Source organism: Euprymna scolopes, chromosome 7 (assembly GCF_053919585.1).
Source record: "Euprymna scolopes isolate OS-2025 chromosome 7, ASM5391958v1, whole genome shotgun sequence".
Taxonomy (NCBI): Eukaryota; Metazoa; Mollusca; class Cephalopoda; order Sepiida; family Sepiolidae; genus Euprymna; species Euprymna scolopes.
This window is the reverse complement of record NC_136488.1, coordinates 156,744,059-156,760,738: the sequence shown is the minus strand read 5'-3', so window position 1 is coordinate 156,760,738 and position 16,680 is coordinate 156,744,059. Positions and strand designations below refer to the sequence as shown.

Genomic DNA, 16,680 nt, shown 5'->3' with positions numbered 1-16,680 from the left:
TGGGGGAAATTTTTCACAGTGGATTCAGCTAGACGGGTGCTTTTCGTGAAAGATTGGCGATTATTCATATTAAAACCCATCTTTTCTATTTATTTAAAAGGGAAATACAACGTTGTTTTATATTGGTCGTGGATTTGCATCCATCTGCCGAAGATCTAGCTAATTTGCATATTCTTTTAAACATTCATTTTAATTAATTCCCTATTAGTTTGTTTATGAGATGATCAGCTTTAGTTAACTATTACGTGTAATTATATTCATGCAGATATTCTACATGATTTATTCTTGTGTAATATTTGTGTAAAAAGCTTCTACTAAACACAAACCTTTTTCTATATATATATTTATGTATGCGTATATATTTTTGTTTTAAAAATTATCTACCAAACTCCTCTGTCAGTTTTTGATCTACAAACACGAAACTTAATATATAGGATATTCGAACCCATGCGAAACTTTATATTTGGGTTTTAGCCGAAAAACATCGGGGCAAAAGTGTGAAAATAAAAAAAATGGAATTTTCCAGGTGAAGATCGAACGACGACATTACGAATATGTATGCGTGACGTAATAGCTATTGGTTCATGTTTTAATTTTTAGCTTTTCAGTAAACAGTTCTTCATAGTACAGTCATTAACGCCAAGAGAAAAAGTAAATCGTAGGGTAAACGTTTTGGTTTCAATTCTCGGTGGTGGCGCACGAGTCATTTTTTTTACAACTTTTATTGCATCCAATATAATATGATGATAAATACGAAATCTGCATGGATTAAAATACCATATTTAAGCGTACTTTACGACCAGGCAATGCCGGGAGGCCTGCTAGTATATATATGGTTTGTTATACACTTTGGTACGAAATAGTGGTAAAAACAAATATATAACAAATAAATGTTATGAAAAAGCGAGATAAGTTACTCTTCTATCTACCTGGAAAAGTTTTTTAGTGGTTTTACTCACTTTAAAACGTCTAATGGCCGCGAATTTACACCTCAATATTTGAAAGTTCGATAATAATAATAATAATAATAATAATAATAATAATAATAATAATAATAATAATAATAAAACAAAACAAAACAGAACATAAAACGAAATATCGTTTCAAACCCAATACATGTCATGATGTCATGGTAACATTTACTGTACAGTATTTTGTTTTATTTTTATTTTTAATTCATTATTAAAATTTCAAATGTTTAGCTGTCAATTCGCGACCGTTTTTCTTGTTCTTACCTAACGCTCGACACTATTTGTTTTTCGAACCGAATAATTGTTTTAAAGTGAGTAAAACCACTAAAAACTTTCCCAGATAGGTAGAAGAGTAACTTATTTTGCCTTTGATAACATTTATTAGTTATATATTTGTAATTTGACCACTTTTTCATATCATTGTGTATTGTAAAACAAACTCATATATATATATATATATATATATATATATATATATATATATATATATATATATAGTAATTTATAAAATATATATGGCGATTAAGCTACACTGAATATTCGGCGTTTCATCCACTCTAGGACTCCTCAGGCTTATGCGCATAAGCCTGAGGAGTCCTAGAGTGGATGAAACGCCGAATATTCAGTGTAGCTTAATCGCCATATATATTTTATAAATTACTATATATATATATATATATATATATATATATATATATATATATATATATATATATATTATTTGTGTGTATTTAGGCAGCATTTTTCATATAAACAAACATTGTTAAAATAACAAAAATCATAATTATAAACTTAAAAAAGTTCTTTTTAAATTTTTTCTTTTAACCTTTCTTTGTTAAAATCACGAACATTAAATTGTTAACGTCGTTCCTGGAACAGTGTAGCAAAAAATTCTTTAGGTTTCTAACTAACTTCACGCGCCCGTTTCACAGTCACCTGTTGACATTCAATTGTTTACTACAGCTTTTTTTTATTCATTTCTTTTTTTTTGCACCTGATGAGGATTCGAAAAAGAATCGAAAATGTTCGTCATACATTTGGAAGTTGCATTATTTTCTTTTATTTTAACAAGAAAAATCATGAGAAAAATCGAAAAAATAAAAAAAGTACAATTAAACAATTTAATTTTAACAAGGTTTACTTCAATATTATCCCCCCCCTCTCTCTCTCTCAATATATATATATATATATATATATATATATAGAGAGAGAGAGAGAGATAGATAGATAGATAGATAGATAGATAGATATATGACTACTTAATTTAATCACATAAATTAATATACGTATAAAGTATAAATTTATGCGTAAACTTTAAGTATTTACTTCAACAGTGCTCAATACGTAGGTAGAGCTAGATAGTAAGTTATGGCAATTAAGCTACACATCTAAGCTACACATCATAAGCCTGATGTATCCTAGCGTGGATGAAACGTGGAATATTCTATGTAGCTTAATTGCCATATATATTTTATAACTTACTATATATATATATATATATATATATATATATATATATATAGTTTTTGTGGCAATAAGCCTTCCACAAGTTTTAGTCCTTTGCACTCATCCGGAGGTCTAGTTAGTGCTTTCTCTCCTCGGTCTTTCCATCCTCCTTGATTCTCATAATTTGGTGTGGTGCCCGTTTATGGTGACACTCGCCATATTTTTGTGAGTATGGGTGGTATTTTTACAATTATACAATTTCAGTTATCATGATTCCATGTGATGTTCCTTTGTGTTTTGCATCTGTCTCCAATTTGTGTGTCCAGTTTGTGTGTCCAGTTTGTGTGTCCAGTTTCTGTGTCCAGTTTGTGTGTCCAGTTTGTGTGTCCAGTTTCTGTGTCCAGTTTCTGTGTAGTTTATGTGTGACATTAGTCTCCACATTCAAGAGGTTTCCTTAATATTTCTGCAGTTTTCATTATTGAGATTTGTTGTATCTTCTCTTCCTCTGATTCCAATCTTTCCTATTCTTTTTTCAAAATTTTTTGTATCATTCCTAGCGCGCCTACTATTAGTGGTGTCATCTTTACTTTCTTCATTTTCCAGATCTCTTTGAGCTCTCTGGTCAGTTTCGTGTATTTGCTCTGTTTTTCAGTCTCCTTGATCTTGACTCTGTGGTCTGCTGAACGGAACAATCTACAATATGGCAGGACTTTTCTTCTTGTTAACTATTATGACACCCGGTCTTCTTGCTTGGCTGGATTTATCCGTTTGTATATCCATGTCTCCTAGGATCCTGTGACTTTCATTTTCTAGTACTGCTGCCGGTTTCTGTTTGTACGATTTGTCTGTGTATTCAAGATGCAATTGTTTGCATATTTGCCAATGTACTGCCTTCCCTACTTGATCGTGTCTATTTGTATATGCTTTTTGGCTAATTTGCTGCATTCACTTATTATGTGTTATATTGTTTCGTCTCTTTGTCCGTAGAGTCTGGTTTTTGTTTGTTGTTGTTGTTATTATTATTTTATTATTTTTTTTTTTAGGTATTTGTTTACAACGCTGGTACTAACTACCCGAATATATAGAACGATGAAAACTTCCACTTACCTCGTTGCTCTGGTTGTCCTCAGCGCCGCTCAAGCGATGTATCTTCCACGTGTTGATATGCCGTTAGACGATCTATGGGAGTTATATAAAAAGAAGTTCAATAAATATTATGAAAGCAAAGAACTCGAGATAACCAGGTAAGAATCACATTTTTCTTCTTCTATGTATATCAATAGATATCATCACAATTTTTTTTACCTGCTACACAGTTCATGCCTCACGTAGTCATGTGACAGAAAACAAACACATATTATATTCGGTTGTGTAGTTAAAGTCTCGTAATTTTAGCTCAATAGATATTCCATTTTCCAGACACAAAGATGCTATTATATATATATATATATATATATATATAATGTGATTAGTTTTTTTGGAAAAAGAATTCCAGCAGAGTGCTCAATTAAAAGGAAAATCCAAATTTTAAGAGCGTACTTATATTTTGTGTACAGAAAGTTGTTAGTTGAGACAGGTCATTGGTACCGTCGGTTTCAAGCCCGATAATAAGGCCCGTTTAAGGTATCCTTATCGAGCTCTCTTCAGCCAATATTCGTAGCTTAATATAGAGACGAATATTGGCTGAAGAGAGCTCGATAAGGATACCTTAAACGGGCCTTATTATCGGGCTTGAAACCGACGGTACCAATGACCTGTCTCAACTAACAACTTTCTGTACACAATATATATATATATATATATATATATATATATATATATATATATATATATATATATATATATATATATATATTTGTGTGTGTGTGTGTGTGTGTGTGTGTGGTTGTCGGTTTGTAAAATTGGAATCATCCTGAATTGAAATAGTATCTGAAGGGAGCAAAAAAAAAAAAAAATGCTGAAAACGTGTCATAAACATGTGAACATCGATACACTTATAAAAATAATTGAACAAATGAAACTTTTAAATAAAGACAAAGCATAAAAACAATAAATGTTAATGACTCCACTACTTTGAATATATATATATATATATATATATATATATATATATATATATATATATATATATATATATATATATAAATTTAAAGGAGATTAGAACAATAGTCTAAAGAGCAGAGTGTATTTTAATGTAATAGTATAATTACTAATTTAATTAAAATACAGGAAAAGAAAAAGTGCTCGTTTTAATTTACATATATAATAAGCTCGATAAGTAAATATTCTAGAGCTAATTTAATATTCAGTAATGTGATTGATAATTTAAAATTCAAAATAGAATTAAATTAAAAATCCGTTTCACAAGAAGGAACAACAACAAAGTCAATAATTTGTACGATCGTTTCGGAAAACAATGTTTTTATTGCGGTAGACATTAAGCCACGGACAATAATTTTTACATATAGTATTTAAAAAAAAAAACAAAGTTTCCTCATCAGCAAAAGTATTGGGAAGGGGTTTTAATATACGTAAAAAATACCATAAATAAACCTAGCATTAAAAGTAAGGCAGATGTATCTGGAAAAAAAATTAAAATAAAAGGTATGTATTTACTTGATAAGCAAATTAGTATGGGTTAAAGATAGAAATAAAATAGAATAAAATTATAAATCTGAATTTGGTTTAAATATAATATTATAATAATATATTTCTAATAAAATTCATAGACACACATATATTGGCTAATCAAAAACAACTTGTTCATTGTTGGCTATTCGAAAGATCAACAACTTTTTATTGGTTAATTGGATTTTATATTTTAATTAAGTACATTTCCATATTTTTGTGGTACTTGTACAGTTTAATCAAGACATTAAAAAATGAAACTATCGAAAAAAAGGTTATATTGTACGTATCTGTTATGAAATGAAGTTTTCCGATAAAAAATGTCTCTTAATTTCATCAAGTTTTTTTTTTACAGCGAAAAAACAATTTGTGATGATATCGATAGCAATTTTTCGATTTTTAGGAAGAAAAGCTAGTATTTAAGATGGGGAGGGGGCGTTGGCGTCTTAGACTGAGTTATCTCCCCATGGCGTATTCTAAAAATTAAAACATGGCTGCCTCCAGCGCGCTGTAATAAAAACGCATTTTCCCCTGTAAACAAACAAACAAACAAACAAACAAAAACAAACACACAACCAAATAAACAAACAAACAAAAAACTACTCGATCAAATTAAGTGAATTTTTCCCCAGAGAACTTCAGTCCAAAACGGATACGTACAATATAACTTTTTTTTCGATATTTTCATTTCTTTTTAATGCCTTGAGTACAATGTATAAGTGCCTTTTTGTAAATAAAATCATTTTTTTTATTAAATTAAAAAAAAAATCTTTATAAAAAAGTTAGTTTGTTTTTTTAAATAGAAAACATTTGTCATTGGCTAATCGAAAACAACTTGTTCATTGTTGTTTATTCGAAAGATCAACAACTTTTTATTGGCTAATTGAATTTTATATTTTGTCGCTATAGGCTACATAACAAATTATTTATTTCCAAACATGTTTTTTTTTGTTTTAGTCAATAGGAATTATCTCCCTTAGATAATCCTTCTTAAAAACAACAGCGCCAAAAAGTTTACAATGCTCACTAAAGCCGTTTCCACAATATTCGTTCATATTTTCGTACGCGAATTTCGGACGCTACGACCGATAAAATTTCACAGATTATAATGTTACTAGCGAGGGGTACCCGGCGTTACCCGCGTGTTTGGAGGTGTGTGTGGTTTTGGGTAAATCAAAACTCCAGGGTGGGGGGTTAAAATAAAAAAAAAGTTTTGGTAGGTAAGTATGAGGATCGAACCCGAACCCTTGAGGCAAAGTTGGAAATTAAAGTTCTAACCTTCCAGAGGTTGAAACCCAATTACAGGAGACTAAACCAGACCTTTTATTTTTAAGTGAAACTGGCATTGGACAGGCTATTTCCCTAGAAGAGTTTGCAATTAAAGGATACTCTAACTTAACTTCTAAATCTGACCCCCAAGATCGCCATGGGCATGGAATATGTGCCTATATTAAAGATAGCTTTCCATGTGGTAGGGACATCTCCAGGGAAGATCCTAACTTACCCTATATGTGCTTCCGGGTTGCTTTAGCTCACACTACGGCATTTTTATTTACTCTCTATCGCCCCCACAACAGCGGAGTTACTATCTTTAAAAGCATATCTGAGAAAATTGACCAAGTCCTATCTGCTTATCCTTCAGCTAACATTCACGTATGTGGAGACTTCAATGTTCACAACGTCGAATGGTTGACTCACTCAAACAAGACCGATGATGAGGGGAGGTTCTGTCATGATTTCTCCATTGCCTATGACCTCACTCAGATTGTTCAGGAACCCACCCGTGTGCCCGACAATGACGGCCAGTATGCGAGCCTACTAGACCTTTTTCTCACAACTTGCCCTGAACTATGTTCAGTTTCTGTTCTGTCGCCTCTTGGATCTTCCGACCACTCTGTTGTATCAATTAAGATAAAAATGAAATGTAATAAGTCCCCAGACGTACCTCTCCATCGTACAGTATATCGATACACTAAGGCTGACTGGGATAGCTTCCGTGCATTTATAACTGATCTACCTCTGCATTCCATATTTAAAAAGGATGTGTCCTCTATAGTATTAGACCTGACGGAATGGTTAATTGTAGGTATTGATCGTTTCATACCCTCGAAAAAGTTTCAGCAAAAACCTAACAGCCAGCCATGGTTCTCTCCAGAATGTGCTGCTGCCATTGCGCACAGAAATCACTTTTTCCACTGTTTCCAACGTAATAGATGTATGGAAACTAAAGCCGCTTTCAGGACTGCCAGCAACCATTGTAAGAAAGTAATAAAGAGCGCAAGATGGTTGTATGCTCAATCTGTTAAGTCCAAAGTAGCTGAGCAGCGGCTTGGTTCCCACCAGTTTTGGCAAATAGCAAACAGAATTCTGAACAGAAGCGTGTGCTCCATCCCAACTATCATCAATGGACCTGAGGTAATCTCGTCAGCATCAGACAAAGCCAAACTCTTTGTCAAGAACTTTGCAGCTAATTCTACCTTTTGCGATCAAGGCCGCCAACCCCCAATATTTCCTCCTGTATCTGAAAACACACTATGTGATATACGTATATCTGTACGTGATGTTGCCAAGCTAATCCAAAACCTTGATTCCAGTAAAGCAACTGGCCCTGATGGTATTCCAATTATAGTACTCAAAAAACTTCAACCTGAACTAGCGCCCATACTTACAAAACTATTTAAACGTTGTCTTAAGGAGAATAGTTTCCCATCTCCCTGGAAAATTTCATCAGTATGCCCTGTATTTAAGAATTCAGGTGATCGCTCATCCCTCTCTCAGTACAGGCCAATAAGTCTCCTGTGCGTCATGAGTAAGTTGCTGGAATCTGTGTTAAATACAGAAGTAATCGACCATCTCAACAAAAATAACCTTCTTAGTGACACTCAATATGGTTTCCGTTCTGCTAGATCTACAGCAGATGTGCTTACAGTTATATCTCATAGGATTAGCAAATCTCTCGACGGAGGCAACCTTTCTAGGGCAATTGCTCTTGACATATCTAAAGCCTTTGATAGGGTATGGCATAAAGGTTTACTTCATAAGATCTCTAGCTATGGTATAGCTGGAAATGTCTTCTCAATTATTAAATCATTTCTTTCTGATAGGTTCATAAGAGTAGTAGTTGAGGGGCAAAAATCAGAAGCCCACAGTATTAATGCCGGTGTCCCTCAGGGGTCCATCCTGGGCCCAACTCTTTTCCTGATCTACATTAATGATCTTCCAAATCACATCCTTACATCATTTGTAGACATTTATGCTGACGACACTACCATTTATGGTAGCACATCTAAGACAGTAAACGACCAAGTTCTCTCCAATTCTCTCTCCTCTGATCTTGAGCATGTAGTACAATGGGGAAAGGAGTGGCTGGTTACTTTTAATGCATCTAAAACCAAGCTTTTCTCTTTACATCATCAACATTCTGATCCACATCTGGCATCAATTGAAATGAATGGTTCTCGTCTTTAGGAGGCCTCAAGTTTTGACAAGCTTCTGGGCTTGACCGTTACTTCTGATCTTAAATGGAACACGTATATCAAATCTGTTGCCAAGGCCGCTGGAAAAATGGTGGGATCTTTCTATCGATCCAGTAGATATCTCACTGCTGATGCAATTCTCTATTTATATAAGAGCCAGGTACGTCCAAGGATGGAATACTGTTGCCACATCTGGGCAGGAGCTGCTAGAAAGGACTTGTCCTGCTTTGATAGAGTTCAAAATAGACTTCGTAGCCTCGTAGGAGATGTCCTTTTCTCTTCCTTGCAAGCTCTATCTCACAGAAGAGATTTTGCGAGTCTGTCTCTGATGTATCGTTATTTTCATGGAAAGTGTTCGACTGAGCTTCAATCTATGGTCCCCCCTCGCCAAACTTTCACAAGAAACACTCGTCTAGCTGTAAACACTATCAATAATTCCCCCCACTCTTTATCTGTGCCTAAACCTAAACGTAGATTCCATGAACAAAGCTTTTTATTAGAACTGCACGCCTGTGGAATTGTCTTCCGTTTTCCTGCTTTCCGGCTGACTACAATATGGTTGTCTTCAAGTCTAACGTAAATAAGTTCTTGATGAGCCGTTCCATATAAGTTATCAAATTTAACAAATTTTCATTACTAATGATTATTATATTGTCCAATTTCTACTGTACACTCTTTAACCCTTATCCTTGAGTGGCCTCTTGGCCTTGATAATGTGTTGATACCTATGAAAAAAAAAAGAAAAAGTCCAGTGTGAACAAGTTCTTATTGAATCGTCCCCCTAAGTAATCCAAGTTACAAAATTCCCACTGTTTACTATGCTAAAATCACAATGACTAATGTATACCTATTAACCCTTATCCTTGAGTGGCCTCTGGGCCTTGATAAGTGGTGACACCCATGTAAAAAAAAGAAAGTGTGAAAAACAAAAATATGCAACGTTAACCATTACGCCACCGCGACATTTGAATTTATTTAATTACTTAAATTGGCAAGTGCACGTTTTAATGACTTAATGAGGTCAACTTTTGACTGCGGGGTAGCATTTTCATTTAGTGCGGGGAATTTTTTTTTTCCCAAGACGTTGGGGGTAGGGGGAAACATTATAGGAAAAGGCCTAACCTACATGCGGCGAGCGAAAACTGCTGAATATTTATCTTCCCGAAGTCGAGCAAATTAAATAGATAGGCGAGCTCCGTTGTTAACTCTGAGATATTACGATGTACATGTGATATAAAATGTTTAAAAAGTTGTTAGGCGACCGACAGCTTCTCTGAAAAGAAAGCCTTTCTTGGACATACACAACAAGCGAACATACATTTTCGCTTTTATATATATATAGATTAAATAATAAGTACGAGCAAAATGAATGCCGATTCCCAAAATGTATAAACATTTTCACCCCTCCCTTTACCAAAAAATCAGGAAATTGACCAATGTATTACCTAATACAAATAAAAACTCAATCGTGTTCTGTAAATTCGAAAACAAAAACATTTTTCTTTAGAAAACAATCAAACCAAACACTATGAATACATATTTGAAGATATCGATCTTCATTAACATTTGAAGAAGTGCCAGGCATTACCACCAACATGGTACATACAAGAAAGAAAAATATTATCTGGATTATTTTATGGGTCGAAAAATATAAATTTAATTTTTAATAAATAGATGTATCTATTAAAATAATCTTGCCCTTGTTTTATCTTTTAACCGTCACATTTTGGATTCCAACTTGAACTTGTTTTTCAAAAATTACTGAACTCCGTATTAAATAATCCGAAAAAGGGTTGATCTGCCGTAAGCCAAAACAATCAAATTTACCTCGTGATGAAATAATTGTTGCATAGGCGTACCTATTGAGGACACATTAACAGGACATGTATAACGGGGACTCAGAACAGATGACGATGATGATGATAAGGGAGAGACATTTATACAGTGGTAACATCATGACGACTGTGATGATTAGTATGAACGGGGCCATTTATATCAAACTGGGATGCTTCTTGGGGACTTCATATTATTAGTACACACTGCATGATATATGGGTGCTAATGCACTTACTGATCCGCGCTATTTTTTAAATCGTATTTCCAAGTTGTATATGTTTTTTTTTATTCAATTGTAAGGCTAAAGTACAGAATAGGTACAAAAAATCCTCCCCTCTACATGTTAAGAATGGCTTTTTAAATAATAACGTTATTATTTCAGCACGGATCAATAAGTGCATGAGTACCGATATATGATACAAGCGATGAAAATCGGTTGTTAAAAACAAGAAAAGGGCCCTGTTAAGTGACTATCGATTACTGTTGAAAAGAAGAAAATATAATCGATATTTTTATTTTATTTTCTATGTATATAATTATTTTTTCTTCTTATGATAATTAATCTTTATGACGAAAACTAAACCCAGAGTCTGCGTTGATTATTCATCGTTATTATTTGTGAGTTAACTTAAAGAAAGACATATTGAGTGAGCTTTTTCAGCGAAAAGCAAACGAGAAAGAGAGTCATCCACCTACCATAACCAGCATCCGGTCCGCAGCGTTACATCAACCCTCTCATCATAAAAGCAACTGACTACACCGTTGGACTTTTGGGGATGTTTGAATCGAACTTGGAACTACCCTTATGTGTAACTAATGACCTGCTGTCATATAAAATTTTATAATATTGCTGTATAGCACGGGACTCCTATTGGGGACATATATAACGGGGTACTCAGAACAGATGATGATGATGATGATGATGAGGAGGAGGAGGAGGAGGAGGAGGAAGACATTTATACAGACTGTGATAATTCTTGGGGATTTCATATTATTAATATAGACTGTATGATATGATGTAACAGTTCTTATACGCATATAGAGAGGAGGATGAGATACTTCACTTATGATGGTGGTGGGGAGGACACATAACTTGGATGGGTTATACAAGAGTTCTTACAAGATGATGATAAAGCACATTTACCTTTTTGTTGTAAAGAATCACGACACGAGACAAACAGTTACAAACATAGTTGGTTTCTTTATTCTTCAATCGACCGATCGGTGATGCCAGGAATTCAAACTTTGATTTACATGGATATTTTCCTTCCTTCGCTTCTGCTCTGAATATCTAATCCTCATGAAATCATCCTTCAACTGACCTCTAACTTCGAACCCTTGATTCCTATATTGAAAAATCTCCTTTCTTTATGACGCCAGAAGTGTATTTATCAACGTGACTATATCACGTGGCTTTACATATGTTTTTCCAAACACACTTTTGGCAAACAAAAGAATCCTCAATTCTAATATCTAACCTATTTTTAAACAATATATTTTTAATTTGCATTGTCCATTCTTTTAACTGACATATTTAATATTCAGATTTCTAAAAGAATGAACAATCGACTCTTTTTCCGACATAAACAATATTTAACTATTTCTAAAGAATTAACAATGGACTTAATTTCTAACATTCCATTATTTATTATCTTTAACACTTGCTTACAGGGTTCGATTCTAGGCTTATCCTAATATCATTTTCACTTATCTAGTATGTCTTCTTACTTACATGAGAATGGGACAGCCCTTTCATGTAACATATATATATATATATATATATATAAATACTTTCAATAGAGAATTGGCTCTGTAATAATAAATAAAGCCTTTTCGTGTAACATAATCATGACCGTCAATTCTCATAATAATTCGCCCATTTGTATTCATTTTTTATTCTTTATGAACTATCATTTGTTTAACCGATGTTTTTATTTACAGATATTTTTTTCTTGTTTTATTTTCTTTTTTTTCTTGTTTTTTTTTCTTGTTTTTTTTCTTGTTTTTTTTTCTTGTTTTTTTTTCTTTTTTTTCTTGTTTTTTTTCTTGTTTTTTTTCTTGTTTTTTTTTCTTGTTTTTTTTTCTTGTTTTTTGATTCTTGTTCTTTTTGTTTCTTTTCTTGTTTTTTTCTTGTTTTCTGTTTCTCTCTTTTTTTTTCAGACGATTGATATGGGAGATGAATTATAATCTTATCAACAGACACAATTTGCAAAACGACCTCGGTTATAATTCCTATAGGTTGGGCATGAACGAATACTCAGATATGGTACGTAGACATTGAAAACAACAGCTTGAGACATAGATAAATAGCTACATAATAAAAGAAGGACACCTAAAAGTTGGAAACCTTTACTAATAATATCAAAAAGGAAAAAAAAACAAAAAACAAAACAAGCGATTATAACTTAAATATATTAGAGTAACATTCACAAAGACATTGCATCATATCTCAAAACAACTTTTCATTTCAAAATGTTGATAAAAATTACGTGTAAACAAATATTAATAGTACTGTTTCTATCTATGTGATATATCGCTCCGATATATTTAAGGAAAAGACAGACTTAGTCACACGTATTATTAGTGCTTTAATTTAGTGGTTATAGTCTAGAATTTTACAATTTTTATAATTAACTATTAAATATTTTCAGGCTACGTGATTGTAACTTTACGTGATATCTTTAAGCGTTCTGTATATATATCTATATCTATATCTATCTATATCTATATCTATATCTATATATATATATATATATCTCTATATATATATATATATATATATATATATATTTCATGATTTTCTTGGGTGTACAAAACTTTATTAAGGTAATCATGAAGGGAAGACGTATTCCTTCGGAATTCATTTTATATTAAAAAACAAAGACCGAGGAGAAAAGGAAAATGGATAGCGACGTATGGGGATGAATTTTAGAGGCTGATCACGTTCAAACCCAACAAGCAGCCCTTTTGCTTACGAAGGGAAGGCTTCCTAAGGCGAACGTAAATAATCTCCAAGACTTTTAGATGATATACGGAGTTAGCTCGACTCAATACGGAGAAAGAGTCGATACTGAAGTTCGTTGCACAATCCCGGGATTTAATAAAGTGTTCCGTTATAGCGGATCCATACGTGTTGTTTGCAGCGTCGGTAGGTAGGAATGTTCCATTCCTGATTTTGCTTGGCACATGTGGTTGTATGCGACTTACCAATTTTAAAGACGTTCGACCTACGTAGTCGGCACCGCAACTACATTTAAATGAATAAATGACATTACTAATATGATGAGGGGGAAGAACATCTTTTTTTATTGAAAGCCATTAATGGTTTTGTATTATACACAACACGAACATTTGAAGCAAAATAACATTCTTCAACAGTTGAACTAATTTGTTTCGTGAATTTTTCACTTACTTTCCCCAACTACGGCAATCGAATATAAACCGGACATTTATCCACCATATTGGGGTTTGTTCGTAAAAAATCTGCTCTTTTCCTTTTAATTGTGGTTTCAATTACATCTAAACGATACCCATTATTGAACAAAGCATCTGTAATTGTATTTAATTCCTCATCCAATTTTTCTGGCGAGCAAATCATTAGGGCACGATGTGTTAATGTCCAAATTAAATTATATTTTCGCTTGTTAGGGCAGAATGAATCCTAGCGTGTATACAGCCCAGTGAATGTTATTTGCGATAAATCGATGTAAGGTAACTCGATGGAGTTTTCGTTACCAAAACATCGAGAAACCCCAGGGCGGAATTATCTTCACTTTCATACGTATACTTTAACCATTGGTCGATTTTAGATTTGTAGACGACACTATTTGATAGTAATTCGGAGGCAAACGAATTTTTCTCGTTACTAAACAGTATGCATTCGGCATTGTTTTAAAATATGACGTAATATCTTTGTGAATGTTACTCTAATATATTAAAGTTAAAATTGTTTTATATATATATATATATATATATATATATATATATATATATATATATATAAAGTGTGTGGGGGGTAGAGTATACGGATGCAAATTAGTTAAAATTATAGAAAAATACGATCTTCTGCCCTGCACCGAGTTCTTTCTCAAGAACTTTATTGCCCACATTTCCTGTTCTCTTTCTGTGCATAAGTGCGTCCATTTTTGGGGTTTATCTTCTCACCATGAATATTCTAGTATATCAGAGGCGAAATTGATTCTTTTCACATGGCCCGTTTGTGGATATTATACATATATATGTAGTCATCCACAACCAAAATGTTACGCTGCATCACAGCTGTCTGGTACAACTAGACTAGCAGCCATCCCAAGCGAGGGATCGGGCCACACACACACACATACACATACACACATATATGTACAAAGTGGGGCAAAAATAACAGATGTTTTTGAAATTTTTCATCACCGAAAATGGACATCACATGAAAGATAGATTCTACATGAGTAAGTTGCTAGAATCTGTATTAAATACAGAAGTAATCAAACATCTCAACAAAAATAACCTTCTTAGTGACACTCAATATGGTTTCCGTTCTGCTAGATCTACAGCAGATGTCCTTACAGTTATATCGCATAGGATTAGCAAATCTCTCGACGGTGGCAATCTTTCTAGGGCAATTGCTCTTGACATATCTAAAGCCTTTGATAGGGTATGGCATAAAGGTTTACTTCATAAGATCGCTAGCTATGGTATAGCTGGAAAAGTCTTCTCAATTATTAAATCATTTCTTTCTGATAGATTCATAAGAGTAGTAGTTGAGGGGCAAAAATCAGAAGCTCACAATATTAATGCCGGTGTCCCTCAGGGATCCATCCTGGGCCCAACTCTTTTCCTGATCTACATTAATGATCTTCCAAATCATATCCTTACATCATTTGTAGACATTTATGCTGACGACACTACCATTTATGGTACCACATCTAAGACAGTAAACGAGCAAGTTCTCTCCAATTCTCTCTCCTCTGATCTTGAGCACGTAGTACAATGGGGAAAGGAGTGGCTGGTTACTTTTAATGCATCTAAAACCAAGCTTCTCTCTTTACATCATCAACATTCTAATCCACATTTGTCATCAATTGAAATGAATGGCTCTCGTCTTCAGGAGGCCTCAAGTTTTGACAAGCTTCTGGGCTTGACCATTACTCCTGATCTTAAATGGAACACGTATATCAAATCTGTTGCCAAGGCCGCTGGAAAAATGGTGGGATCTTTCTATCGATCCAGTAGATATCTCACTGCTGATGCTATTCTCTATCTATATAAGAGCCAGGTACGTCCAAGGATGGAATACTGTTGCCACATCTGGGCAGGAGCTGCTAGAAAGAACTTGTCCTGCCTTGATAGAGTTCAAAATAGACTTCGTAGCCTCGTAGGAGATGTCCTTTTCTCCTCCTTGCAACCTCTATCTCACAGAAGAGATGTTGCGAGTTTGTCTCTGATGTATCGTTATTTTCATGGAAAGTGTTCAACTGAGCTTCAATCTATGGTCCCCCCTCGCCAAACTTTCACAAGAAACACTCGTCTAGCTGTAAACACTATCAATAATTTCCCCCACTCTTTATCTGTGCCTAAACCTAAACGTAGATTCCATGAACAAAGCTTCTTTCTTAGAACTGCACGCCTGTGGAATTGTCTTCCGTTTTCCTGCTTTCCGGCTGACTACAATATGGTTTTGTTCAAGTCTAAAGTAAATAAGTTCTTGATGAGCCGTTCCATATAAGTTATTAAATTTACCAAATTTTCATTACTAATGATTACTATATTGACCAACTTCTACTGTACACTCTTTAACCCTTATCCTTGAGTGGCCTCTGGGCCTTGATAATGTGGTGATGCCTTTGTAAAAAAAAAAAAAAAAAAAAAAAAAAAACATTTGACTTTATAAAATATCAAACCTTTTGAATAAATTGACGAAAAACTTATCTTATTTTCAATAAAATCTTATGTTTCATGATGTTTTTAAAAACACCTGCTATTTCTTACTTTTGCCTCACCCTATGCACGTTAGTTGTCACGATTTTCCTGAAAGTTGACCATATTTTGTATTTTTGGAAACATAAAACATAGTCATCTATGAAATTTAAACAGGAAAATAAAATCTCATAGTTTAAAAGAAAAAACAAACAAACTCATAGTTTAAAAGAAGATAACAAACAAACAAACAAACAAACAAACAACCTAATAGTTTAAGAGAAAAAACAAACAAACCCATAATTTAAAAGAAAAAACAAACAAATCCATAGTTTAAAAGAACAAACAAACAAACTCATAGTTTAAAAGAAAAAACAAACAAACAAACTCATAGTTTAAAAGAAAAAAACA

The 16,680-nt window shown here is 33.5% G+C and overlaps 1 protein-coding gene and 1 long non-coding RNA gene across 2 annotated transcripts in view; one reads left to right on the top strand and one right to left on the bottom strand.

Moving 5' to 3' along the window:
• The window catches only part of LOC145280093 (uncharacterized), a 45,269-nt gene extending 33,437 nt beyond the window's left edge, over positions 1-11,832 (bottom strand). Inside the window, exons 1-2 of the long non-coding RNA XR_013868539.1 lie at positions 11,501-11,832; positions 3,525-3,596 (exon numbers count right to left, since the gene is read on the bottom strand). This is a non-coding gene — a long non-coding RNA (uncharacterized LOC145280093). The remainder of the gene's footprint in view (positions 1-3,524; positions 3,597-11,500) is intronic.
• The window catches only part of LOC145280092 (cathepsin L-like peptidase), a 42,653-nt gene that overhangs the window by 897 nt on the left and 25,076 nt on the right, over positions 1-16,680 (top strand). The window contains exons 2-3 of the mRNA XM_080131817.1: positions 3,461-3,661; positions 12,517-12,622. Of these exons, the coding sequence (XP_079987943.1) occupies positions 3,507-3,661; positions 12,517-12,622 (261 nt within the window). The 5' untranslated portion in view covers positions 3,461-3,506. The remainder of the gene's footprint in view (positions 1-3,460; positions 3,662-12,516; positions 12,623-16,680) is intronic.